At 41.0% G+C, this 27,822-nt stretch overlaps 1 protein-coding gene across 3 annotated transcripts in view; it reads right to left on the bottom strand.

Moving 5' to 3' along the window:
• Nucleotides 1–1,832: 1,832 nt before the first annotated feature.
• The window catches only part of LOC122550918 (A-kinase anchor protein 17A-like), a 39,114-nt gene continuing 13,124 nt past the window's right edge, over nt 1,833–27,822 (bottom strand). For all 3 annotated transcript variants that reach the window (XM_043692366.1, XM_043692367.1, XM_043692368.1), the window contains exons 2-5: nt 22,686–23,467; nt 17,213–17,361; nt 14,938–15,169; nt 1,833–8,543 (exon numbers count right to left, since the gene is read on the bottom strand). In XM_043692366.1, coding sequence (XP_043548301.1) covers nt 7,446–8,543; nt 14,938–15,169; nt 17,213–17,361; nt 22,686–23,444 — 2,238 coding nt within the window. In that variant the 5' untranslated portion in view covers nt 23,445–23,467 and the 3' untranslated portion in view covers nt 1,833–7,445. The remainder of the gene's footprint in view (nt 8,544–14,937; nt 15,170–17,212; nt 17,362–22,685; nt 23,468–27,822) is intronic.

The following is a 27,822-nucleotide window of genomic DNA, read 5'->3' as shown; positions in this document are numbered from 1 at the left end:
CTCAATCAAGTTTCTGAGACACAATTTCTCTCCGACAAAGCCATGCTGACTATCCAAATGCGTGTAAATCCTATCTTTCAGAGTCACCAATAAACTACACACCACTGAAGTTATATTCACAGGTCTATAGTTCCAGGCTTCTCTTCTACCCCTCCTTAAACAAAAGCTACTCCCCTGTTATCTGTCACCTCACCCAGTTATAGAGCTACAAATATTTCTGCAGAGGGCCCCGCAATTTCCTCCCTAACTTTCCACAATGTCCTGGCAGATACCAGATCAAGCCCTGGAGATTGTCCATCTTTTTATTTTCTCAGACCTCCAGCACTTCCTCTTCTGTGATGCGAACTGTTTTCAAAACATCAATATTTATTCTTGAGTTCTCTAGCTTCATTTTTGTTTGCCACAGTAAAAACTGATGCAAAATATTAATTTAATATCTCTCCCACCTCTGAGATTTAACACAAAGATGAATTATTTGATCTTTAAGGGGCCCAACTCTCTCTCTAGTTGCTGCATTATTTTAATGCACTTTTAGAACGTCTTTGGATTATCCTTACCCTATCTGCCAAAGCCATCTCATATTCCTCGTCTTTCTGATGTCCCTTTTAAGAAGGCTGCTATACTCTGTACTGTTCAAGAGATTCATTTGAACTGTTGCCTATATTTATGATTTTTTAAATCCTTGACTAGAACTTCAAGATTTTTATTCATCCATTGTTTCATCATTCTATCAGCCTTACCCTTAACTTGAATCTGAACTCTTGACTCAAACTTTTGAAAGCCTCTCTCCTATCATATGTCTTGCGAACTGTCTACTTCAGTAAACGTTTGAAAGCTTGTCTCTTACCATTAGTATTTGCCTGACTCCAATTAAAAACTTTAACTTTCATTGAACTTATCCTTTTCCATAATTATTTTAAAAATAAATCATCACTGGACCCAAAGTGTTACCCTATCACTTGCCCTGCCTTCTTACCCAATAGAATGTCAAGTTTTGCTCCTTCTCCATTTACACATTGTTAAAGAAATATTTCTTTAACATATTTAACAAATTCCTCACTGTCCAAACCTTTAACACTACAGTAGTCCCAGCTAATGTCTCAGGTTCACCATTTCACCTACTGCATGTGCTCAATAAAAATAAACATTTATTACAACTTCATAATATTTTGTCATTGTCTTGTGTTTCAGTTATGTATCTGGTATGTATGTTTTCTAGTTCACATGCTTGCACTCAGGCATTCTATAATCCTGAAAATTATGAAATCCAGAAATTACTTGTTTTCAAGCATCTGGATTGAAGAGGTTGCAATGCATCAGTATGGTAACCAACGCTGTCCAATTGTTGAGAAACATACCATCTGGATCATTAATGCCAACTGGGGAAGGAAACCTGCTGTCCCTACCTGGTCTGGTGTGCATTTGACTTTCAAATGTACTGTCATATGACTGATTCACATCTACTCATAAATTGCCTTGCAAGGCACTCACAGTTGTATTCAGGAAGGTGATTCAACACCATCTTGAAAGCAAACAGGGATGAGTAATAACTGCTGGCATTTCTCACAATACCCATATCCTGTGAGCAAATATAAAAAATGACAATGCATTTACAAGACCTAAAGTCTTAAAATGGAAATAATGCAAATTCTACATCCTAAACATGCGGGATAATGTAAACAGCCCATTTCGGATATATGAATTTTTAACCAATAAGTAGTCTGAACATTTTAAAGATGGCAGCCAATTGGAATAAAGACAAAAACTAAGTTATACATACTCGGCCTTTCATCTACGTTTCTCAATTTAAGAAAAAAAGACAACCAGGAAAAGACATTTCAAAAAAACTTTTTGTTTACTGAAGGTTACAAACAATTCACAAACATGTCTGGAAGAAAGAAGTACAAAATAAATACAGGACAATTTCAAGCAATTTGGTGGAACCAAAAAGGGCATACATTTGGAAATGACATTAAAGAGTCAAATGGAAACAAAAGCGTATTTATTTGCACAATGTCAAAGGAACAGTCTTGTACAGGACAGAACATGCAGAACACTGCAAATGAGATGGCGCACTTGTGTCTGCTGAGGATGCCATACAAAACAAAAATCAGGGACAGGGGATTTAAAAAAAAAAACCTCCCGTTACTCATTGTGTTATTTGTTACTAACAAACTATTGAAAATACTTTTAAAGTGCAATCTCTGATTCGACTGTGGCCCATGACAGTCAGGAATTGTGTTGTTCTCTTCTCGAGAGAAGAAATGCACAAAAACAATTTTTTTTCTTTTGCATGTCTCATTTGCTGCAATTTTCTATATTCTGCCAGAAGACACAGTAATTTGTGGTTTATTTACGCTTTTTGAAAATACTGATCTCTCAAAATGATTTGATTTCAATTTAACGTCATTGATAGTTTGAAACCCTTACTTTCAAATAAATACAGTGGTCAAAATATCAAAACTATTTTAAGGACAGAGAGTTCAACTTCTCCACAATACAGGTCTTCTTGTTCTGTGATGAAATTGGTCTCCAATTACCAGAAAGGGAATTAAAGAAGCATTATAACAACTGAAGCACAGGAATTCACATCTTTAAATAAACAAGCAATTTGGGCAAAGCAGGTAAACAACAGAGGCACGTTCCTGCTCGTGTCCTCTGCTTCATCTACTGCACTGTGTGCAGTAATAGAATTCACCAGTGGGGAAGAAAGAAGCGGAGGAAAAGCTGGTGAAAACCATTTCAGGTCCATTCTTGTACAGCTCCTGGGGCTGATTTGTAGGTAAGTATTGGCTGAATCTTACCAGATGTAAGAATATAGGCTTATGTGATTGTCTAAGTGGAATTAGGCATCACAAGAATTGAAGCACCTTAAGCATTACCCTGAAGTAATCATACTGCAAAAATAAACTGCTTTCGTCTGTCTGCTGCCTTGTGATAACCTTGTGCACCTATTAGAACTGCAAAAACTGATCACTGTTGGTTGAAAAATAAGGAAAGGTTAAATTGACTACATTCTTAACTCTATGGGAGTAAACAAACTTATGCAAGGTTTTGAAATATAATCAAACAACTTTTTTTGTTTTACTACTTTCAGCATTAAACTTTGCTGAATTGCCAACTGATATTAAACAAGCTGGCCCATATTTATTAGTTTTGTTTATTAGAATTGAAGAAAAGCATTTTAAAACCTTGCCTTAATTTACAAGTTCAAGAAACCAATGGTGGGGGCGATTGAGTCTTTGCAGAAAAATGAAGTTATTTAACTCTTACAATGCCTCATCCCTCAAACTGTCCATGCTCACAGAGATCACTGACCTTCATGGACAACATCTTGAGGATGGGACGATCAAGATGACGGAAGAGAAAGAAAACCTTAAAAAGAGCATCTATGATCAGTTTACCACAGCTCCCCGTTCTTGCAGTTTAAGTGCCCCATGACCAATTGCAATCCTTCCTGGCTGAAATATGTTTATGCCATGCTATGGGCCCATTTTGCTGATGCTAACACCAGTCTCATGACACACCTATCAGTACTTGTCCACTGATCACCATATACCACAAAACAGTTGTTTCATATGAAAGTGAAAATTATTAGGCAGAAGGAGGACCCACTTTCTTAGATGATGATATATTCAAAATTGCTTGCTCCATGCTTGCATGACAATATTAAAAGGTTTTGGGCTATTCCATGGGATCACACAGTGTACAACATAAAGCTAAGGCATTAGGTCACATGGAGACATCAGATGGAACAAATCACTGCACAAAAAATCAGGACACGTTTTGCGACTGACTTGCGTTTGCCTCTACTTGCATGGAATAAACACCTTAAAGAGGATATCCAGTGGTTTTGGTTTCTTTAATTTAGAATTGGAGAGTTTCATTAAAATTATTTTTTCAAAATTACAGAGAATAGAGATTAATTTCTATTAAGCATATAACTAAAGTTCAGATTTTTATTTAGCAGAATTGGGTAGATTAATGTACTAGACTAGGTTTGTAATTAATACATCACCATAGCTTGCAAAATTCAAGAGTCCTCAAATGTAACCTTGCATTTGCATAATCCCCGTGCCTTTGAATACTGGTTTCTTGAGGTTGCTGTGTATTTTAATGTTATTGAATCATGGAGTCATTACAGCACAGAAGGTGACCATTGGCACACTGAGTTCATTCTGGACTTAACTTGAAGCAAAGAGCAAGAGTTCATTTTATTGTTACAGATTTATCAGAACCTCAATCTCTCTAGCAGTTGCTAGCACTGAAAATACAAAGGTGAAAGCAGCAAGATATGGCTATTTCCACTATGCTGAACCCACTCATCTATCTATTGTACAGGAATGTCAATTCATTCTGAACTACATAACTTGTAACCTATCCCTTTAAGTCACACTTGTCTCTTTTCTTCACACAAAGAACTAGCTCCAATCCCTCAGTCAACTGTGAAACCGCTACACAATTCCTGATGGTCTCTTTCTTTCCCACCTTTATAACCTTCCTCAGTTCCTTTCCCTTGCCCATATTAGCCTTTTTAACAATTCTGGTGCACTGCATTCCACCCACAAACATCCATCCTATGATTGGTAGCAGATTTGTTGGCCATCTTGCCATCATGTTCCCGAATTTACTAAATCTCTCATCTTTCCTATTTATCTTTCAATGTTCTGAAGCCTCCTTGAAATCTAATTCTCTCAGTATCTCATCAACTCCTTCCTAGATGTTAAGAGGCTGCTTCTCTTAGCTGGCAAGTCCAGAACAAGGAGACAAGTCCTCAGGATAAAGGGTCAATCATTTAAAATTGTGATGAAAGTTGCAATTCTTTAGAATTTGCTGCCACTCAGAGTTTTGGTCAAGTGTATTCAAACTGAGATGGAAATCAGAAGTCTATCAGGGTAAGGCAAAATAGTGGGCCTGAAGTGGAAGATTAGCGATGATCTTATTTAATGGCAGTGATACATCAGAGTGATCACTTCTGGTTACTATTTGAATCCTTATTAGCATTCATTTGGTCAAATCATAAAGTGATTTAAGATAATATATTAAGAACTTTTTTTAAACCTCACTCCTTTCAATGCAAAGTTTTATTTTTATGGAAATTTAAAATTTTCCAGTAATATCAAATAAATTATTTAAATTGAGAAGTTTTTGTATAACTTTTGTATTAATAGAACTCAAAGATGCTTAATTTTAATTCAGATGAGATTATAAATTCAAGTTTGGATTCTTGAGAGATGTTATTAATGGTAAATGGCTATTGGATTTCAATTGCCCAGAATCCACTTCTCTTAACCTCAAATGCTTTGTAGCTTTTGCCATTTATATACTTTCTAAAATCTAGCTGCAACTTGTATGGCTGGACCTCTGTCAATGTCATAGTAAAGGAGGTTGGGAGCATTTGTTGAGAAGAGGGCATAAACCTAAATAATTGCCTTTTTAAAAACAAAGAAGTGCACATGCCTTAATATTACAAGTACCATCTGTGAACTCTGCAGATAGCTTTTAATATTCAAGTGTTGACATCAGGGGAATAAAATTAATATGGTCAGACAGATTTAACACATGGATATCAATGTGTTGTGAAGTGGAGGGGGGATAATTAAATCACACTATAAGTGATGTCACTCAAGTTTTCATCATAAACTTGAAATATTCTTAATTCACTCAGTATTTTGGGATTGGAAGCGAGTTTTCTTGGGAGTAAAGTTTGCCACAAAATGACACATACGGCAGAGAGAATCCTCCAGCAGACTGAGGCAGCAGAGCGGACCTGCCAATGTGGTTCACTGGCATGCCCTGCAAGGGTAATCTGTTTTCTCAGTGCTGGCACAATAAGCACAAAGAAACAGAGGGAGTGCAGGAGAAACGCAGTAGGTCTGGCATTTATAAACAGAAAAGTGGAGTTAACGTTTTCAGGCCAGTGACCCTACATCAGAACCTTCGGTATTTTTCCAGCACTCCCTGTTCTGTGTCGGTATGCCATTTAATTTCTACCAAATAACCACAACTGAATGTTCTAATGAAATGAGTTATTCTAACTGTACATTACATGCAAAACATAGCATATTTTAAGAGTTGAGCCACATACTCTTGCATCGTGCACTGAACCGCTTTGGCTGGCAAGACAGAAAACGTGCTTAATGTGCTGGTTGTTTCAAGCTTATGAATCAAACTGCCACTGTGTTGTACAGATGTATGCTCAATTGCATTGCGCTCCAGTGACTGTCACCTGAGAACGTTCCCATTCTCTGAAAAAGATTTGACACTTCCCAAACCCACTTACAGAGCCATGGATTTACCAGAGTTGTTGGTAAACAGCTGAGAAGCTGCCACTTATTCAGGCAGTCTACTTAGAAATATCCTGACTTTTTCCCTCAGCTGAAAGAAAAACAGGGAACATTCATATTCAAAACTTCCGTGCGGTTTTGTGTCAAGGGGGAGTGTCTGGGACTACAATGGCACCACCTAAAGAATTGCCAAACTACCAAGATCAAGCTGACAAATCAGAGCAATAACCACTGTGGGAACGCAGAGAAATGGGACTCTACGGTTTTCTGAGGCGTTGCAAACTGTCCCATTATACAACTTCTAGCACCAAAATTATCCCAAAAAACTTCCAAAAGACAGCTGCCAAAAATTCTAATAAAAATGCTCCCTGAAAGAAGGATTTCACATTTTCTCCCCTCTTCCCCTGCCCATTGTATATTTAGGTTCTTCACAGTACAATGAGGATTTGCATTGCAAAATGTGGTAAAGTTGGAAATGTATTATTACCAGCAGTATCAGAGGCAGAAGCCCCCTAATGTATAACTCTACTATCCATCAAGATGTAAATGCCTTAACAAACTATTCGTCACAACATACCCATCTCCAGCATTCTCTTAATTCTGCCTTTCAACATTAATCAGCAACCAAAACATTAGAAGTTTACGGTGTACATCCAAATGTGTATTTTGGGAAAATAACGAGGGAAGCGGACACACATTTTGTGTTAACAAACAGAATAATCATGCTCTGGTTCTGAGAATTGTTGTGACATCTGATTATGCCCAATGTTAAAATCCAATTTTTAACACCCGTGATTGTTTATTTTCCAATGTTTTCCTTGTTCTGCTAACAATAAGAAGAGTGCTTTATAAACCCCCACCCCCACACATCACAGTCATCTCTTTGATGAGACAACAGCTCAATGGCTCTCTGGGTCTATGGTGACTTTACCTTTACTTATTCCACAAGCTTTTCAATCAGTGTTACTTCTTTCCTGCTTACAATGAATTGCTACAATAAGCATTCAGTATTGTATTATGTTTACCAACATATGTGATGGGCCAAAGGGGCTTTTTCCATGCTGTAGATCGTTATAAACCACTGAATTCACATCTGTTGTTTACTTTGCTGCTCTCTGGTTTCCCCTGTGATGATAGCCAGCCAAGTAAAGGGTTTGACTACCTCCGATGGCGGCTGTGTCCTGTGTTGGAGTCTTTATAATGGCTACGCTCCCTGCTTGTGTCCCTATGATGACGGCTACGTTCCCTGCTTGAGCTTTTCCGATGACGGTTCCGCTCCCCACTCGCACCCCTCCGCTGTCTCTGCTCCTTGCTCGGATACCGAAGGCGGTTCCGCTCCCTGCTGGATCCCTGCCGGACGCGGACCCGATCCCTGCTGGCATTTCTTCGGTATCGCCTCCCCTCACGACTCTGGTCTTGTCGGCTGCAGCTTTGCTCGTTGCTGGAGCCTTTCCAGTTGCGGCTCTGCTCCCGGCTCGAGTCCCTGCCACGTCGAGTACTCTCCTTCCTCGAGCGGCCCTGGTGCCGGCTCCATTCCCTCTGATGGCAGCTGCCGTCACTACTCGAGTCCCTCCAGTTTCTACTGCGATCACTGCTTGTGCTGCTCTTACGTGATTTGTGAGCCCTCTTCAAGTCCTTTTGCACTTGGCTGCCTTCCACCTTGAGAGCATTGGTTTCAAGGTCTTTTTCTGCATGACTGGGGCCATTTTGGTATTTACCTTTTTTCCCAGTGCACTCCTGCAGGGAGCAGCCTTTACTATTAGGTAATGTAGTTATGTGTTCCATGCTCTGCACAGACTTACATTCACCTGGAAGCGGAATAGGAATGATGTCGCTTTGTGTCTGAATCTGGCCCAAACCACCGGTGAATCTTTCGGCTGCATCCGGTTTTCCGTTGACTTCCTGAGCGAGTGGCACTTGCTTGCCATGGCTGAGAGTACCAGGACATGTGAGCAGACAGGTAGCAGCCTGTGTGGGGGCTGCTCCCAACACTGGGCACACATTCCCAGCTGTCCGGTCTCCGAGGCCCACCTTCAGGTCCGCTCTGCACTGATGGCTCTCACTTTCTTCCTTCCGCTTCAGGTTCTCCAGCAGCTTCTCCCTCAGCTCCTTCTCCTTCTGCTGCAGCTCCACCACACGCTCCTTCTCTTCCTCCACTCGCCGGAGCTCCGCCTCTTGCTGCCGCCTCTTCTCTTCCAGTTGATGCAGTCGGGCCGCCTCAGCTTCACGCGCTTCCAGTTCCTGCTGCTTCCCAACCTGCAGAGAGTACCAGAATAAAAGTCAAACAAAAACAGTCCCTTCAAAAGCGATCAAGAAAAAGGAGTTGCATGCTTTATATTCGAAATCAATTTTCACACAAGACTTGTGAAAATATTTCTGTTTTAGACCTCCCGGGTGTGCCAGTGAATGCAGCTTTTAAATACCAAGCACCTTCAGGCCACAAACAGACTTAAACCTATTAATTCAAAACGCAAAATACTGTGGATGCTGCGACACCGAAATGAAAACAGAAAATGCTGGAAACACTCAGGCGAGCAGCATCTGTGGAGAGAGATGCTGCCCAACTTAGCATCGGGCATTCACATATTAGGTCAGTGACCAAATGAACCAATTCCAACAGAAATTCCACCCTTCATGCTATGGACCCACCCACATTGACAGATATTCATTCCATGTTCAGAATTCTTCAAACCACCATTTGTGTCCCATCTTAAAATCCACTTTTATTACCATGAACCTTGACATGCTTGTTCTCTTAGCAGTACCAACTCCAACTACCTCAAAATTGTTCTGGTTCGTCGGCACATTTTAACCTTCTGCTCCTTCAGCGATTTAACACAAATGACTTTATTTTCATCTCAGGTGTCGAGGAACACAAGCTACAACAACTCTTGGATACCAAGAACTGTCCTTCCCTTTCCATCTCTCAGCTCGTCTTCCATTCACAATAAGCTCTGATCTGCCCCTTTGGGAAAATAACTGATCTTGCCTCAACAAAAGCATCAGCTCCATCCCCTCACAAGAAGTTTGAGCAAGGCTTCCATCAGCTTTGTCTCATTATCCACTTCTATGGGCAGGCGCATTTTCTCAGCTCAGTGGACCATTTTCCCCATCATCTGAATTCTTCCCACTGACCTTTTCCCCATTGTCAACCATCACACTAAAATCTTTTAATAAGCTCTTCCATGGGATGAGCAGGTCACTGGTGATGTGAATATCTGTTTCCTGTTGTCCTTGACTAGGATGGCTTACTTGGCCATGACAGAGGGCAGTTAGTAATGAACAACATTGCTGTGGGTTTGGAATCACATGTGTGCCAGACCAGGTCAGGATGGCAGATTTCCTTCCCTCAAGGACATTAGCAAATTACATGATCCACTATGACAAATCAATAGTAACCACGACCAAGGCTAGCTTTTAATTTCAGAATTTAACTTGCTCATTAACTTTAAATTTCACTAGTTGCTATGATGGGATTTGAACCATGGGCCAAGAGCATCTGGACTAGTGGTCCAGTGATGTTACCACCAAGTCAGCATGATCCTGTTGCTGCTGTGACATCAGCTGTCTCAATTTGTATGCTTGGCTATTCATTGTGATCCATTTCACGGTGAACTTGCAGCACACTATTCACTTAGACCCAACCTTAACATTGTGACCAGTTCTGATGAAAGGTCATTCCATAGGCTTGAAACAATAACTCTTTCACACTTTCTACATATGTTGTCGGACCAGAATGTCGCTACCATTTTCTATTTAAATCCCTATTAATTCAATTTTAATTAAATATTTTGTGTTGCAAAACTTTGCATTTGTGATTTAAATCAACAGCATGGGTTTCTTGCTCAGGGTAATTTAAATTAGCAAACAATTAAATGGTACAGCAGGTTAAGACTACGAATTAGCACAAATAAACCATAAATCATGAATTAAAAGTCAAAAAAAATGTTTTTCTATCCTATTCCCTGGCATATTTCCAAGGCAAATCATTAAAACTCAAGTAGTGAACTGCTAGTATAAAGTTCAAATTTCTCAAAAAACAATTTTTTAAATGTAGTATTTCCTAATGGGTAGCATGGTGGCTCAGTGGTTAGCACGGCTGTATCACAGGGGTTCGAGTCCACCCTTGGCAACTAGCTGTGTGAAGTTTTCACATTCCCCCTGTGACTGCTCGGGTACTCCTCCGGGTGCTCTGGTTTCCTCCCACAGTCCAAAGATGCGCAGTTTAGGTGGATTGGCCATGTGAAGTGCAGGCTTACAAGACTAGGGAGACGGCTCTGGGAGGGATTATCTTTGGAGGGTCAGTGTGGACATGATGGGCCAAATGGCCTGCTACTTTGACACTGTAGGGATTCTATACCTGCATCAACCTCTCTTTCTGCGATATTAAATGTAAGCAGTGTGCCAGCCACTAAAAACAGCAGAATTCAGAAAAACAAGTTACTCCAAGGGATGAGCAATATGTTTTACACAGGCAGAGAGCACCACTATGTATTTATTACTATAAACTAGGCAGACATGTACAATGGCAGGGAGACTGAAGACAAAAAGCAAAAGATGCCAATGTGTGAAGCTGGGGAAAAAAAAAGGCAAAGCTCAGAAAGGAGTTGCCAGCCAAGTGGTATCGTTTTGATTAGATTAGATTAGATTACTTACAGTGTGGAAACAGGCCCTTCGGCCGAACAAGTCCACACCGACCCGCCGAAGCGTAACCCACCCATTCCCGTACATTTACCCCTTTACCTAACACTACGGGCAATTTAGCATGGCCAATTCACCAAAAAAATTTTGCTTTTACTCTTCATGACATTGTCCATAAGTAGACTCTCTGGCGGCAGTATATCTCCAGGATGCAGTGCATTGTTTAACCCAGGCGGAGTTTTTTCGCTGCAGAGACATATCAAGATCAGCTTGCTCCTGTATCCAACCCATCTACTTGGTAATCAAACCTGCAGGGGTTTGTCATCTTGAACCCAAGGCAAACTATAGGGGTCCAGAGCTACCTCAATTTGGACCAATTAGGCTATTTGATAATGCTACGTTGAAACTCTGAAATTCTCCACCCGTGTGCAAACTTCACACAGCCAGTCGCCAAGGGTGGAATCGAACCCCTGTGAGGCAGCAGTGCTAACCACTGAGCCACCATGCTACCCATTAGGAAACATTGCATTAAAAAATTTGTTGTTTGAGAAATTTGAACTTTTTACCAGCTCTGCGAGGGTATATGCACCCTACAGACTGTTGGATAAGGCTGAAGATAACAGAAATTGAGAAAAAGCTTTACAACGTGAATAGAATTACATTGAGCCATTCATGTCTGCTGAGATTTAAAACTGCAGGAAATCGGTAACTGCTGCCTCTACCAAAAAAGGGGTGCATTTGGATAAAACATTCAGGATTGGACACTTACACGGATAATTCCAAATAAGATGCACACTTGGCACAGAGACTTCTGTATAAAGAGCCTGAAGAAATCCCTTTGTTCAGCAGCACGTTGTAAGAAGGTACCCTTCGTCAGGAATTGTGGTGAAGACATCGAGCAGAGTTTCAGCCTGGCCAACTCTCCCGGGTAAGAACGTTTGGGTTTAGTTACAGAAATCAGGGCAGTGAAAGGAAGTGTGTTTTATTTGTTTCAAGTGCTTAACAAACGAACTGTCTTTTATGCAGCTCTCAGAGTCTCCACTGTATCTTTCTCTACGTATGTACTATTGCGTCTCAGAGAAGTTACATGATATTTGTCCACCATGCTGTCTGCCCATGGGCATTCAGGGATGAGAATTAAATAACGGATTTTGCCAGTGACCCCACAATTACAGAATTTATCTTTTAAAATTACTAAGTAAAACCACCAAACTGACAGGAGAGATTCAATGGCAACTTGCCGTTAGTATTATTAAACACAAACTCACTATTTTCCACACTGATAGCACTAGGGCTGTCTGTCTTAAAATAGACTCTCTCTTGAAACTTTTTGGTAATTTTAAATCTTTTTGTTCCTTTGAACACTACACAGAATTCACTGATCCTCTGCTTATGGTGAGAAATCCAAGGGATCATGCACTGAATCACACTCAGTTTCAGACCATCAGCTCTGGGCAAGGATCTATGTAGGGGGTTAGGACAATGCTGGTATGACAACATGTACAAACTTCCTGTGGAAATTCCACAAACAAAAACTAGATGAATCCATACTTTTTTTTTAGAAAAGTGTCGACTTCCTCAGGAGGATGAGAAACTTCCTGAAAATAGTTCATCTAATTCAGCCTTGATCTCCTGACCTGATATTGTTAATGCTTTGCAAGCATATGATGCTGCACTTTCAAAATCAACATGCATTATCCACTGAAACAATTTTTTAAACATTAAACAACATAATCATGTACAGGCAGTCCCTGGGCTGAGAGTGGTTCTGTTCTTGAGTCTGTTTGCAAGTTGATTTATACACAAGTTGGACACAATGCAGGACAATGTAAAATAGCCATTTACTATTGTGAAGAAACACTTCTATGTTAGATTTTTAAAATTAATATTAATACACCCATGTATGGGATCACATTGGTCACTCAGATGTTCACAAATCAGGGAATCCCTGAAATACTGGTTTGGTTCCCATCCTAACTAACAAAAAATCCTCTGAATGTCTACATCTGTTGTGCATAGCATTCGATAAATATGTATAATACACTATACTTTTGGAACTGGACTCAATATGAAGTCAGATAAATATGGGTTAGTTCTGTGAAAGCTTTCTTTTAAATAGAATCAGAAAGTCAATTTAGAACACTGACTTGTAATGTTAATAGGCAAAATTTATACTGTTGGATCTTTATTAGAGTAGGAGAAAGTGAGGACTGCAGATGCTGGAGATCAGAGCTGAAAATGTGTTGCTGGAAAAGCGCAGCAGGTCAGGCAGCATCCAAGGAACAGGAGAATCGACGTTTCGGGCATAAGTGCTTCCTGAAGAAGGGCTTATGCCCGAAACGTCGATTCTCCTGTTCCTTGGATGCTGCCTGACCTGCTGCGCTTTTCCAGCAACACATTTTCAGCTCTTTATTCGAGTAAACAGATTAGGTAATTAGTTTAGTTTTTTACAAGAACAGAAAGTAGAAAGTTCAGTTCAGAGTTTCCAAGCCAAGATGGTTGATATAGAAATCTTCAAGTTGAGAAAGTTTAGGCACACAGAATTGTGCAAGATTCTTGTAATCGAACACAAAAATAAATTGTACAAAATAGTCTCAAAAAGGCCCAATGGAAAGAAAGTGGGATGCTTCAGTTAAACTGAAGATTTGAAAAGTTGAAGTAGGAGCGATATTTTTCTGGGACTGCAATTTGAAATATATATTGTTTATAAACAGGATGAAACTTTATTTTGAAGACTGAGCTAAGACCTAACTGCAGAATAAAAATTATAAATATGAACAGCTTTGTTCTCCACATTTTGTGCAATAAATGTATGTCTTAACCGAAATCTCCAGCGCCATGTAAATATGCTTCAGTGACTAATCACAATATTAACCAACTACAAATATTAAATATATCACCTGTCATGCCTGGTTTCATTCTGCAATCTGCCTCGGCCAGTATTACCATACCACAGCTTAGTATTAGAAGTTCCAGAGGCAGCTGAAACCCTGTTTCTTTTTACTTATTCAGGGTATGTGGGTGTCACTGACTCGGCCAGCATTTATTGCCCATTCCTATTTGACCAGATGGCTGTTAGAAGTCAACCATAATGCTGAGAGTGGGGAGTCACATGTAGGCCAGCATAGGTAAGAATGGTAGATTTCCTACCCTGAAGGATCTCAGTGAAACTGATGGGTTTTTACACCAGGTGGTTCAGTGGTTAACACTGCCACCCCACAGCACTAGGAACCCTGGTTCAATTCCAGCCTCAGGCGACAGTGTGGAGTTTGCACATTCTCCCAGTGTCTGCGTGGGTTTCCTCCCACAGTCCTGGTTAGGTGAATTGGTCATGCTAAATTGCCAATAGTGTCCAGGGATGTGTAAACTAGATGCATTAGCCAGGGGAATGTAGAGTGATAGGGTTGGGGGATGGGTCTGAGTGGAATACTCTTTGGAGGGTCGGTGTGGACCTGTTGGGCCTAATGGCCTGTTTCCACACTGTAGGGATTCTATGTATCTATAAAATCAGAAGTGCAGTTGTCATTGACCTGCTTTTTACTGAACTGAAATTTCACTGTGTTATAATGGAATTCGCACTCGTCCCCAGAACACTGGCTGATAATGTGGGATTGCTGATCCAGTGACATTACTATCACACTACCCCCTCCCTGCAGAGCTGAGACTTAGTTTATCAAAATCATCTGCACCAAACGTTTCTCCAATTTGAAATACTTTTTTCAAATGAGTGGGGGCTACACCAAAACTATGTTAGTGAAGCAAACGTATTAAGAGTTACAGAATCAAACTGGATTGATGTCTTTGTTGCTATATTGTGAGCACCACATCAGAAGTGTTTGTAAAGGTAAAAGTTGCTTAATCTCAAGGCCCTGACAACATGTGCAAAATAAGAAAGTGAGGCTCAGGAGTCACAGCTCATGATGTCAAAACAACAGGACACTTTGATCATTATTACAGCATGGTCAGTCACATGGGAGCGTCATCTTAACCTGCTGATCTGCACTCTCACCTTGGCTCTGCTCAGCAGCTCTGCAATAAGGCGGATAGATTGCAGATTCCTCTGTGCTAAAAGGAGCCTTCGTTCCTCCAGAGCGATTTTTTCCTGCAGTCTTTTCTGCTCCTCCCGTTGCAGCTTGCGCACATTTCGCCGTTCTTCACGCTCCTTCTGCTTCTGCTCCCTCTTCCTAACCTTTTCTTCTCTCTTCTTCTCCCGCTCCTGCTCTTCCAGCTCTCTCTGCTTCCTGGACAGAACGGAGAAAGAACCCAATTAGTAGCTAAGACCACTGGACCTGTCATTTCAGGAATGATATGCGGGCTAATGTGTTGGCAAATATTAAGATCCGTGCAGAGAGAGGAGGGACTGCCACACTTTGATTGAAAACAAGAAACAAAAATGTCAATGACAAATTTAAGTTGTTTTCTTTTATTGTTAAATGGGTTATTCCCATTATTACAAACCACCAAACTTATTGAACACAACACACTGTGATCCATGTGGAAGCAGTTAAAATGCTTCAATAAATACGGCAGCACTTTTACAACTCAAGTTAAAATCAATGAAACAAAAGCTCACTAATGCGGCTTAATGCTAATAAAATTTAGAAGTTTATTTTAAATGGGCCCAAGTCAATTAAAACAAATAGACAAATATCATAGAAACAGATATCATACAAACAGGTAAATGTGGTTCAGCACTCATACTACTAACAGCAATTACCAGGTTTTAGAGAATTTTAAAGTGGATGAGAGTACAATGTGATATTTTAAAGTAAAATATGTCCTTAAGTTAGTAATGCCATGGAAGGCAAAGCCACCAGACTTGAATAATGACCACTTGACTTAGATAACAAAAAGCTGCCAAAGAAAAGCTGCCAAAATGGTATGGCAGCTCAGTGGTTAGCAATGCCACCTCACATCGCTGGGACCTGGGTTCGATTCCGCCCTCAAGCGACAGTGTTACGTTTGCACATTCTCCCAGTGTCTGTGTGGGTTTCCTCCCAGTCTAGTGCTGTTAGATGTTTGTTACCCATGTGGATATGATGTGCCAAAAAGTCACCTTGCTGTAAATGTCTATAAATAAGCAATTTTGAGTAGTGTGACTTCATTCAGTGGAGTAACCAGTAGTCAAAACGACAGGTGAAGGACATTCACAAGCAGGAGGAATTAGCCTTTGCCTCTGTGCTTTCTAAGTTCTCTGGCTGGAAGTTTGCCTTTTTCATCCAAGTCTGGAGGCAGGTATCTTTAAGACTGTGTCAAACTGCACGCCCCACAAGATAAAATTCCAATCATAAGCTCTTAAGTGGTGATCTGGCAAACTTCTCAACTAAGCAGTTCCCAAGACTGTGATGTCGTGCACTGGCTGAAGCTGCTGACAATCAGAGGCTGACAGCCTTTGTAAGGAGTAGTGCTACATCGATGGCCCAGGGTGCTGGCTGCACAGCAGCACTGTAGATAGACCAGCAGCAGCATGATTTTTATTTTGTGTACGGGATGAGGTGTGCGTGGGGGAAGGGAGCTCATTGCTAGAGGTGGGTCAGAAGCAAGGTTGGTGGTCTAGCTTGCAGTTGTGGCCACCTGCCTCGAACCCCATCCAAGTGCACCCCCTCAATATTGGGGCAAATCAAATGACATACGTTGACCACACAAACAACCTCACAGGTAGAGCATCCGATGCAGCTGCTGGCAAGACTGCCACTTTTCTCACCAGTCAGAAACAAAGATCAAAGGGCAAGTGACGGACTGAGGCCCCTAAGTGGGCATTACTTCCTGCCACTTCTAGGGAGCGGAAAGTCCGAGACAATGTATTGTATTTCCCCATTAAAGAAATGGGAGATATATTGTTGAAAATAATTTATATTAAAGGAAAGAGACCACATCAATTTCCAAATACACAATAATGTTGGCTGCACACCATGCCAAGTCAGATGGAATGATGGATGTGACAGTGAATTTAGAGCCTGTGAGATCAGGAGTAGAATGTAAGGAAATGGCAAAGTTCTTTTGCTCATATCTGAATCCAGCCAGATGGTAATCAATGGAGATCATTAATTATCCTGATGAAGGGCTTTTGCCCAAAACGCCGATTTTACTGCTCCTTGGATGCTGCCTGAACTGCTGTGCTTTTCCAGCACCACTCTAATCTAGAGTCTGGTCAATTATTTATTTATTTAATTATTAATTATCCTGTTCTACATTAAACAGATCAGGCTTCTTGACCCTTTGACACAGCACCATTGTTCGTCTGGAGCAAGATGCTATTTAAACACCAATTTTCTCCAACATACCTTTCTTCCTCCTTTCTTCGCTCTTCTTCCTCTTTCTCCCGACGTTTTTGCTCTTCTCGCTGCAGTTCCAGCTCCTGCAGCTTCTGTCTCTCCATCTGTCTCCTCCTGATGGAAGCATCACTTAGGTGCTTTGTTGTGTCAAAGGTAACCTGAAAGACAAGTATGTTTGAATTCTTCCTTTACATCTACCGCTTTATTTCCCTTTGTGTGGGACACTGGCTCCCCCAGAGGTAAGGACCCACACTATCTGGCAGCCTTGCATTATCTCAGCCAAATGATTATTATTACTCATCATTATAGCTGATACAAAGGGGCTTAAAAAAGCAATCTCTATCATCTTTCCAACGAATATGTGCTACACCCCAACTCTGTGGATCATCAACTGAAGGGCCCAGTGCCTGTTCCACATCAAACATAGCTACATCTCCCAAATTAAGTTAGATCGTTGACAAAGATCACTGAGAACTCAAAATGCTATAGCAACCAGGGTGCTTCCCTATGCTACATCACGAGTGACCACTCCAAAAAGATGCTGAAGAGACAGAAGAGAAATCTTTTCAGATCAAGACTGGCTTGAAATTAGGTCAATCTTCCCATCCTGCTCTTGTTGGGGCATGGTAGCCTCCAAATGCTTGAGAAAAAAGTGTTACCATGACTCAGACAGCCGACAAGAAAACAGCTTGCCCAGCCCACCTGGCACTCCTATCAGCACAGACAGACCCCAAATTATAGTAAGTAATGAGAGTTGCTGTAGCCTTGATTAGAACAATTACCTAATTCTATATCTACTTTTTGAATGTTCCCGTAAGGTTTGCTCCTCCAGTTAACAATGTTATTTTCTGTCACTTCTCTCCTATCTCCCTCCTGCCAATCTGACCTCCTGCTGTTCATAATAGCAATCTTCTTCTCCCCTAACCCTACTCAAACTAAACTGATTGCCACCCTACTTCACTCCCTTGTATCCATGTTAGCCAATATTGCTAATGGTTGTTTCTAGGAAATGACAATCAACCCTCTGACCTCGCCCCAAAAAAACCCACAAAACTACCAATCAAAACTGCCAACTTCTTTTCCCTCTCTAAAATTCCTCAGCATCTTATCATCTCCCAATCTGTTTGCTCGTTCCTAGAATTCCATGATTGAATCCCTCTAATCAGATTTATTCTCCTGTCACAGGATTCAAATCGCTCTTGTCAGACTCACAAGTGACAATGTTGTTTATCCCTGCTTTTTCTTATTTGCAGCTTTTGACACTGCTTCCTCTTCAACACCTCCCCAGTCATCTAGTTCACACCTGATTCTATTCATGCCTACAAAATCATAGCCAGATTCTTATGGTCAAGTGGTAGTTTCCCCAGCTCGGACCCTGGAGGTCTGGGTTCAAGTCCAACTTGCTCGAAAAGGAGCAGTGTAACAACCGCTCTGAACAGGTCGGTTAGAAAATGACCATAACTAGACTCTCACTTGCTATGTACTTATCTGTACTTCGACTTCTGGCATCTCCTAAGTGCCCATTCTTGATGCAGGGAGTCACTAGCTAAATGGATTGGATGGCTTGTTTATGATGCAGAGTATGCCAACAGTGCAGGCTCAGTTCCAGCTGAGGCCTCTCCTTTGCAACCTCTCCACTTGCCTGAGGTGTGATGACTTTTTATCCTTGGTACCATTCCATTTCCCATCTATATGCCACCCACATAAACTGAAAATACAGCATTAGTTTTCACACATTCACTGTTCACCGTTCACATACTCAGCTCTAATTTATTACCACCTCTCTCTATTAGAAACAGGGAAATTCGGAGCAGGAGCAGGCCTTTGACCCATCGGCCTTTGCCCCACCCTTCATGGCTGATCCTTTATCTCAACATCATTTTCCTCTTCCCTCTCCATACTGCTTGACAGTTCTAGAAATCTATTTCTTAAGCTTGGTCTCAACAGCCTTATGTAGTCAGTAGTTCCACAGGAGCAGCACCCTGAGTGAAGAAATTTCTTCTCATCTCAGTCTGTAGCGGCCTACACCGTATCCTGGGACTTTGACCCTTTATTCCTGCATCTAGTCTTCCCAGTCTTGTTGAAATGTTTCAATGAGATTCCCTCTCATTTTTCAGTAACTTCAGTTAATACAGGCTTAGTCGAACCAATCCATCGTCATTTGACAAACCTGCCATCTCAGAAATCAGCCTGGTGAACCTTTGCGGTATTCCAACAATGGTAAGTACATCTTTTCTAAGGTTCAAAGATCAAAACTGCACAATACTCCAGGTGTGGTCTCACCAAGGCACTGTACAGTTGCTGCAAGAGATCCTTGCTCCTGTACGCGCACCCTCTTGAAATAAAGGCTAACTTACGATATGCGTTCAGAAATGATTACTGAACGTGCACGCTAGCTTTCAGTGACTAATATACAAGGACACTCAGGTCCCTGCGTTCATCAACATTTCCCAATCCATCACTACTTAAATAACACTTTATCATTCTGTTCTTCAGACGTGGACAACTTCACACTTGTTATATTTCATGCAGTATGCATTTCTACACTCACTCAGTTTGTCTAACCTGCCTTGAGAGAACTTTAGATCCATCTACAATACTCGCAATCCCAGCAAGTTTTGTGTCATTAGCAAACTTACAGATATTGCATTTGATTTCCTCCTCCACGTCATTGACGTATGTTACAAACAGCTGAGGCCCAAGCAATGATTCCTACTATAACCCACAATTTAACACCTTCCACTGTGAAAAAGATGCATCTATTCCTGCTGTTTCCTGCCTGATAATCAATTCTCAATTTATAGGAGAAAGTGAGGATTGTGCATGCTGGAGAGCGAGTCGGAAAGTGTGGCACTGGTCAAGCACAGTTGGTCAGGCAGCATTCAAGCAGGAGAGTTGATGTTTTGGGCATAAGCCCTTCATCAGTAACGTCAGCATTCCTGATGAAGGGAAAGGTTTGAAATGTCGACTCTCCTGCTCCTAGGATACTGCCTGACCTGCTGTGCTTTTTCAGCACCACACTTTTTGACCCTAATTCTCAATTTATGACAGCTTATTACCCGCAGTCCTGTGTGCTTTAATTTTACTCACTAACCACTTGCGTGGGACTTCATCATGAGCTTTCAGAAAACCCAAATCCACCATATTGAATGGTATTATCTATTTTACTGGTTACATTTTCAAAGAAAAGTACTAGCAAGTTTGTCAAAAATGATTTATTTTCCATGAATCTAATGTTAACTTTGTCTAATTCAGTTTAGATCTAGTTCTCTGCTATTATATCCTATACATAATAGGTTGTAGCATTTTCCCCTCCTTCTGACATTTGCCTAACTGGTCTGTAATTCCGTTTTATCCAGATCTCCCTTTTTCATTTAAAATGAGGTTACGTTTTCCATCCTCCAATCTGTCAGGGCAGTTTTAAAATCTCCTGAGCTATGGAAGATGACAACCAACAAATTCTCTATTTCCATGGCCACTTCCCTGAGCACCCCAGTGCGTAGATTATCAGACCTGTTGATTGATTATTAGTTAGCTTTCAGACCTGTTAATTTCAATTCTATCTCATCAGAATATTGATTTCCTAGCATTTCTGGCATGTTATTCAGTTTTCATGAAAGAAAACATAACAGTTGCTTAAATGCACTGGCATTTCCTTGCTCTCTATTTTCAATTTGCTATTACAGACTGTAAGGGTCTATACCGATCTTCAATATTTTCTTATTTTACATATTTATTGAAGCTTTTACACCCCACCATTTTGTTCCCTGCCAGTTTACTCTCACTCTCTTTTTCTCCATGTTAACCATTCCCTTGTTCCTCCTTCGCTAAGTTCTAAACTTCTCCAATCTTGATATAAGTAGACAGCAACTTTACTGTGCAGAGGGATCTGAATGTCCATGTGCATGAATCACAGAAAACTACTATGCAGGTACAGCTGATAATAAATCAGACAAACAGACTTTTGGCATTTATAACATCCCTACTGTGTGAAAACAGGCCCTTCAGCCCAACAAGTCCATGACCCTCCAAAGAACAACCCACCCAGACCCATTCCCCTACGCTATTATCTGAAATTTTCCCCTAACTAATGCACCTAACCTACATATCCCTGAACACGATGGGCAATTTAGCATGGCCAATTCACCTAACGTGGAGATCTTTGGACTGCGGGAGGCAACTGGAACACCCAGAGAAAACCCACACAGAGACGGGGAGAATAGGCAAACCCCACACAGCCAGAAGCTGGAATCGAAGCCGGGTTCCTGGCGCTGTGAGGCAGCAGTGCTAACCACCAACCTACCCTATCACCCACTGAGCCACCTCGCCGTGCTAAAGGAATAGAATATAAAAGTAGGGAAGTGGTGCTGCAACTGTACAAGACATTAGCTGGAATATTGCATCCGATATAATGTTTCTTATTTGAGGAGGAACGTGATTGCATTGGAGACAGTTCAGAGGAGGTTCACTAGACTGATTCCCGAGATGAGAGATTTGTCCGAAGAAGAGAGATTGAACAGTTTAGGTTTTAGGATGAAAGAAAGGAGACTAATTGAGATATATAAATTGCTAAAGAAGGTGACAAACCAAACAATGAGGATATTTTGTTATGTAGGGCAATGCGGAACAAGAGAACAGAGTTTTCGGAAACGAGGTAAAAAATTCTTGATTCACACCAAGTCCTACATACCCACCTTGCCAGTGATCAGAAATATACATTAGCTCTTGACCATGCAACAATATTTGGATCAGTGGCCTTGTGGTATTATTGTTGAACTGTTAATCTGGAAACCCAGATAATGTTTTGGGGACCCAGGTTGAAATCCAACCATGGCAGATGAAAATCTGGAATCAAGAGTCTAATGATGACCATGAATCCATTGCCAATTGTTGGAAAAGCCATCGGCTTCACTAATGTCCTTTAGGGAAGGAAGCTGCCATCCTTACCTGGTCTGGCCTACATGTGACTCCAGACCTACAACAATGTGGTTGACTCTTAACTGCCCTCTGGGCAATTAGGGATGGGCAATAAATGATGGCCTATCCAGCAACACCCTCATCCAGTGAATGAACAAAAAAATTAATTTATATATCCTCATCATTGTTTTCAAATTGTTTCATGGTTTTGTCTCTCCTTAATTCTGATCGCTTCCAATACTACATCTCTACATACACAGCTAATCCTGGACTTGTAACTGTAATTGCTACACCATTCATGGTGTACTGCCAACAAAATAATGGTCTGGACTTCACTTCTGACACATCTGTACCCCGCTTTCCTCAGGATTCTCTTTAAAAAAGTTTAGCTTTCTGAAAGTTCAGTCATTGTCATAAAAAACACAACAAAAAGTGTAAGCTGTTTTAGAAAAGGGGATCCCTTATTAGCTACATCCTATGCATCATCTACGACATACTTTATCCATTACTCATGTATTTGTTCCAGCAGAGTGCAAAAACAGCACAGAATGTAGGAAGCACTCACCTTTATGCTGCAGGCCACTGCCTTTGCATCGTCCCCTTTATACAGCAGTTTCATGCCCCTCAGGGCGTCCATTGCCTTCACAAATCCTATGTATTCCTGGTACTGCACGTACGCTTCAAAGTTCAAGTGACCTCCAAAGCTGAAGGTATGGAAGTTTTTCCCAGTCATCTCTTCTCTGTAAGGGTCTAGCATTGGGATGTCCACATTTCGGATCTCCCCAAATGTTTCAAATACCTTGCGCAGGATGAAATCACTTGGCTTCTCCGAACTGGAGTTTTTCAGAGCAAACCACTTGCATGGCAGTCCCTCCAAATGAATGGTATCCGGCCTCTCACCTGGTAAAGTCTCATTTATATCTTTGGCATCCCGAAAGAACGAATCCCAGTCATGGCGGGTTGGAAAGTCTATTTTCACCTCAGCTGCTCGTACTTTTAAGGTATCTGTGAAGCCACTGAGCTTAATAGTCTTACTGTCCAGTTTGGACAGGAAAGTTTTCACCATGTTCTTGTTTTCAACTTCCCCTTCAAAGCGAACAAAATCCATTGTGCTCTTGGACACACGGAGTGTAGCAAACTGCTCAGGGTGAACCATGTACTTCAGTCTCTCCATCACCTCCCAGTTTGATATGGACTTACCTGGTTGCTTCAGTTGGGGGAGTGATACGCTAAGAGTCAGCTTAGCAATCGGCTTCAGAAATAAGCCCTGTGGGGCGAATAGTTCCACGGCCTCTGAGGTATCATGCACTATTGTAGCAGCCATCTTAATAGTGGTCAGAAATGTACCTGGGAAAAGGAAACAGTGTGTGTTAATTGGAGTAAAACAGCACTTTGCTGCAGTTAAGAGAGGTCATGATCCTTGCCCATTTCTACACCAGGTTACTAGAGTGTGGGAGCATTCTTATAGATTGTTCAAGAAGCTCTGATTTTAAAAGGCTAATAACTCAGATCCAGAGGATTGCACACTCAGTACATTCACCAGTTGCAGACAAGATGCATGAAAAGATCATAGCATTGCTTGTTGGCCAAATAAAGCAGTGATCAGAGGCACTCAAAATAGCTTCTGGAAATGAAAGCCATATCTTACTAACTTGTAAGAATTGCCCAACCAGTTCTGACCTTAATGTTTAATGTTATGAAGCAGACACTGTTCATGTACATGGATACGGTTTTGATACAAGCTCTCTTAATAGGTAAGCCTGACAGCTTTAAATTGTTAGCACTGCCCTGAGCAATAAATTACTATTAACTTTGCACACTTCCGTGGAAGCCAGCCATAACTGACTGGGATTACACTGCAATCACTAACATTTTCTGTCTTCATAAATATTGCAGATATAAAGTTGCTCAAAATATACAAATTAGGAGCAGTAGGTCATTCAGTCCTTTGGATCTAGAATATAGAACAGTACAACACAGGAACAGCCCTTCAGCCAACAATGTTGTGCCAAACATAACACCAAATTAAGGTACTGGATCAGTGATGCTGGAAGAGTACAGCAATTCAGGCAGCATCCGACAAGCAGCAAAATCGACGTTTCGGGCAAAAGCCCTTCATCAGGAAGCTTTTGCCCGAAACGTCGATTTTGCTGTTCGTCGGATGCTGCCTGAATTGCTGTGCTCTTCCAGCACCACTGATCCAGAATCTGGTTTCCAGCATCTGCAGTCATTGTTTTTACCAAATTAAGGTAATCTCTTCTGCCTGCCCTTTATCCATATTCCTCCATTCCTTGCATATTCATATGTTTATCTAAAAGTGCCTTAAATGCTCCTTTTGTATCTACCTCGACCACTAGCCCTGGGGTGCATTACAGACATATTCCACTGTGTAAACAAAGAACTATTCCCCTTACCTTAAATGCTATCCCATTAGTAAAAGACATTTCAACTCTGGGGAAAAGATTTCAACTCTGTCAACCCTAACTATGCAGCTCATAATTTTATGGACTTCTATTAAATCTCCCCTCAGCCTCCACTGCTCCAAAGAAAACAACCCAAGTTTTTCTAGAATTTTCTTACAGCTCCTTCCCTCACACCCTGGTAGCATCCTGGTAAACTTCTTCTGCACCCTTTCCAAAGCTTCGACATATTAGGCCTCTATAATGTTAAGACCTGCTTCACCATTTCATAAGATCCATACTCACAAACCTCTGGAAGGAAATATTTCCGATCTCTATATTAAATGGGAGCCAGACCACTGATTTTTAAATGTATCAACCAGCTCCATCAATTCCACAGAGAAAACATACTTTCAGCATCTACCCTCAAGTCCCCTCAGGATCTAACATGCTCAACAATATCACTTCTCAATTTTCTAAATGCTTTTGGATACAGCCAGAGAGATGTTGAAGGAACCAGCTGCAGGCTCACAGACAGTGTGTGAGTATTATGCAATCATGAAAGAGATTGCTGCAAGCAGATAATACTTTGGAAGAATGAATAACTGTGCAAAAGGTATTTATACTAGATCAGTTGTGCATTAATCATTTGCACAGGACCAAGTTTACTTACACTTTGCATGCTTCTGAACTGAAATCGACTAAATGAAAAAAACTCTGAACTGTAGACAGATTTCCTCTAACAGGTCATGGCTAGTTCTGAGAAGCTATAGTTACACCATTAGTGTACTCAGCTACATCAATAAAACTATGAATATAATAGTTTTTGCTCTCAAACAACACTTTGACTGGATCATATTTGGATTCCTGATGAAAAGCTTATGCTCGAAACATCGATTCTCCTGCTCCTCGGATGCTGCCTGACCAGCTGTGTTTTACCAGTAATACACTCTTGACCCACATTTGGAAAACTCCATCCAGTTTGTCCCCTTATGTGGTGAGTGAAATCAGCAGTGACCTAACTAGTGATCGATAAAGGCTCAGTATATATTCCATTCACCTACTCCAGAGCTGTGCCAAGCTCAAAAGGTAGATGTGTTTAATCAATTTCCCATTTGCTTTTTCAAAGACTCATTGAGATGTACAGCATGGAAACATATCCTTCGGTCCAACTTGTCCATGCCGACCAGATATCCTAAATTAATCACGTCCCATTTGCCAGCATTTGGCCCATATCCCTCTAAATTCTTCGTATTTGTATACCCATCCATATGCCTTTTAAATATTGTAATTGTACCAGCCTGCTTATTCTAACATGCACCACCGTATGCGTGAAAAGGTTGCCCCTCAGGTCCCGTTTAAATCTTTCCCCTCTCACTTTAAACTTATGCCCTCTAGTTTTGGACTCCCCTACCCAGGGGAAAAGACTTTGGCTGTTCACCCTATTCATACCCCTCATGATTTTGTAAGGTCACCCCTCAACCTCTGATGCTCCAGGAAAAAACACCCCATCGTATTCAGCCTTTCCCTATAGCTCAAATTCCCCCAAACTCAGCAACATCCATGTAAATCTGTTCTGAAAATTTAATAAAGATTACTAAAAAAAAACTGCTGCCTTCTCAGCTTGCCCTGCTATTTTCAAAGATGTATATATGCATTCCCCTAGTTTCTGCCTTCATTCTCCTTGTCAAAAATGAATCACCATAAACTTTTTACTGTTAAATATTAAACAGCATGTCTATGCCTTCGTCCCCTGAAGTCTGCTATTATCTTCATTGTTTATTTCACATCAGTGTTTTGTGTCGAGCCTATAAAAAGTGAGGGCTGCAGATCAGAGTCGAGAGTGTGGTGCTGGAAAAGCACAGCAGGTCAGACAGCATCCGAGAAGGAGAATCGATGTTTCGGGCATAAGCCCTTTGTCAGGAATCCTGTCGAAGGGCTTATGCCAGAAACGTCGACTCTCCTGCTTCTCGGATGCTGCCTGACCTGCTATGCTTTTCCAGCACCACACTCTCGACATCGTTGAGACTATGTTTAATATACCCAACTCCATTTATATCATTGGGGTACTGAGAGTCAAAGATAGAGGATCCAAGTTTACTTCTAGCCTTGTATAGATTCTAAATGGTTGTTGTGCAGGAGCCCAACTATAATAGTTACTGTACCCACCTCTTCCTGTTGAAGCCCTGAGAACACTTTCTCATCACTGAAACAGTATATAAAATAGAGGGTACAATTCTAAAGCTTGTTTTCCTTTTTTTTTTATAGCCTTTCCTCAATCTTACTACAAAAAGCATTGGATAATTGATCCAAGCTGACCTCAAGATAAGGGAGCAGAAAGAGAAAAAAATAAACAAGTCAGAATTTCCAAAACATATCCACATGAAAAGTGCGCATGCATGGATGAGTGGTAGCAACAGCACTGGGCTAAGTAGAGAAAATCGCCACGCAGTCAAATAACCTGCTTGTCTTTTATTATCAATTTAACACTTGGGCAAGGTCAGCGAAAAAGTACTCAAGTATGAAATTAATATCTAGTTTGTAAGCACAGAAAGTAAGTTTTAATTTAAATTTATTCTTCACATTTAGCCAAGCCAGAGCCAGAAAATAATCATTCTGTACACACCTAGGAAGGGAAGGAAACTGGACCAAACTGCAGTAATATCTCAACCAAAATTACTCTGCAAACTACCCACGTGAAATGGACCTGCATAACTTATCACTGATACTTTATGTACCACTGCACAGGAAACTTCAAAAGGAACCAAGATACAGAAACACACTGTATTAACAAGTTACTCTTTACTTGTACAAAATGTTATGGGATTTTGTAACAAATTGTTACATAAGGATCTGAATCGCTACTGAACTGCATTGCCCTCTCTATTTTCTTGCACTGTTTTCCCTTTTCTCCTTTAATCTCTTCCTCCATGAAGACATGCCTTGATTTTTTACCTTAATATTAACTCCTCACTCCATTTTTACCTTAAAAATTAACCATCCAAGTTCACTTCTTGGTCCGCGTGCCAGCTGAGGTTTTCAATGACTTCCTCTCTTCCAAAACAGTCTTCCTCCCTTTCAAGGCCACTATCACCTTCCTCCGCAAAAAAGAGGAGATTGCTGGCTCCAGTCAGCTCTTCTTCCAAGTAACCAAGATACCAACCCACGCATTCCCTATTTCTTCAGAGAATTACTGTGCTGGAACAAAGATTCTGAGTTTGGCAGGGCCACATGGAAATATTAAAAGCAAACTATAGTGAGAGAATGAGATCAAGGCTATGATGGAGGCGCATGGGATCATTT

The sequence above is a fragment of the Chiloscyllium plagiosum genome, chromosome 6 (genome assembly GCF_004010195.1).
Source record: "Chiloscyllium plagiosum isolate BGI_BamShark_2017 chromosome 6, ASM401019v2, whole genome shotgun sequence".
Taxonomy (NCBI): Eukaryota; Metazoa; Chordata; class Chondrichthyes; order Orectolobiformes; family Hemiscylliidae; genus Chiloscyllium; species Chiloscyllium plagiosum.
This window is presented reverse-complemented; position numbering and strand designations above follow the sequence as displayed.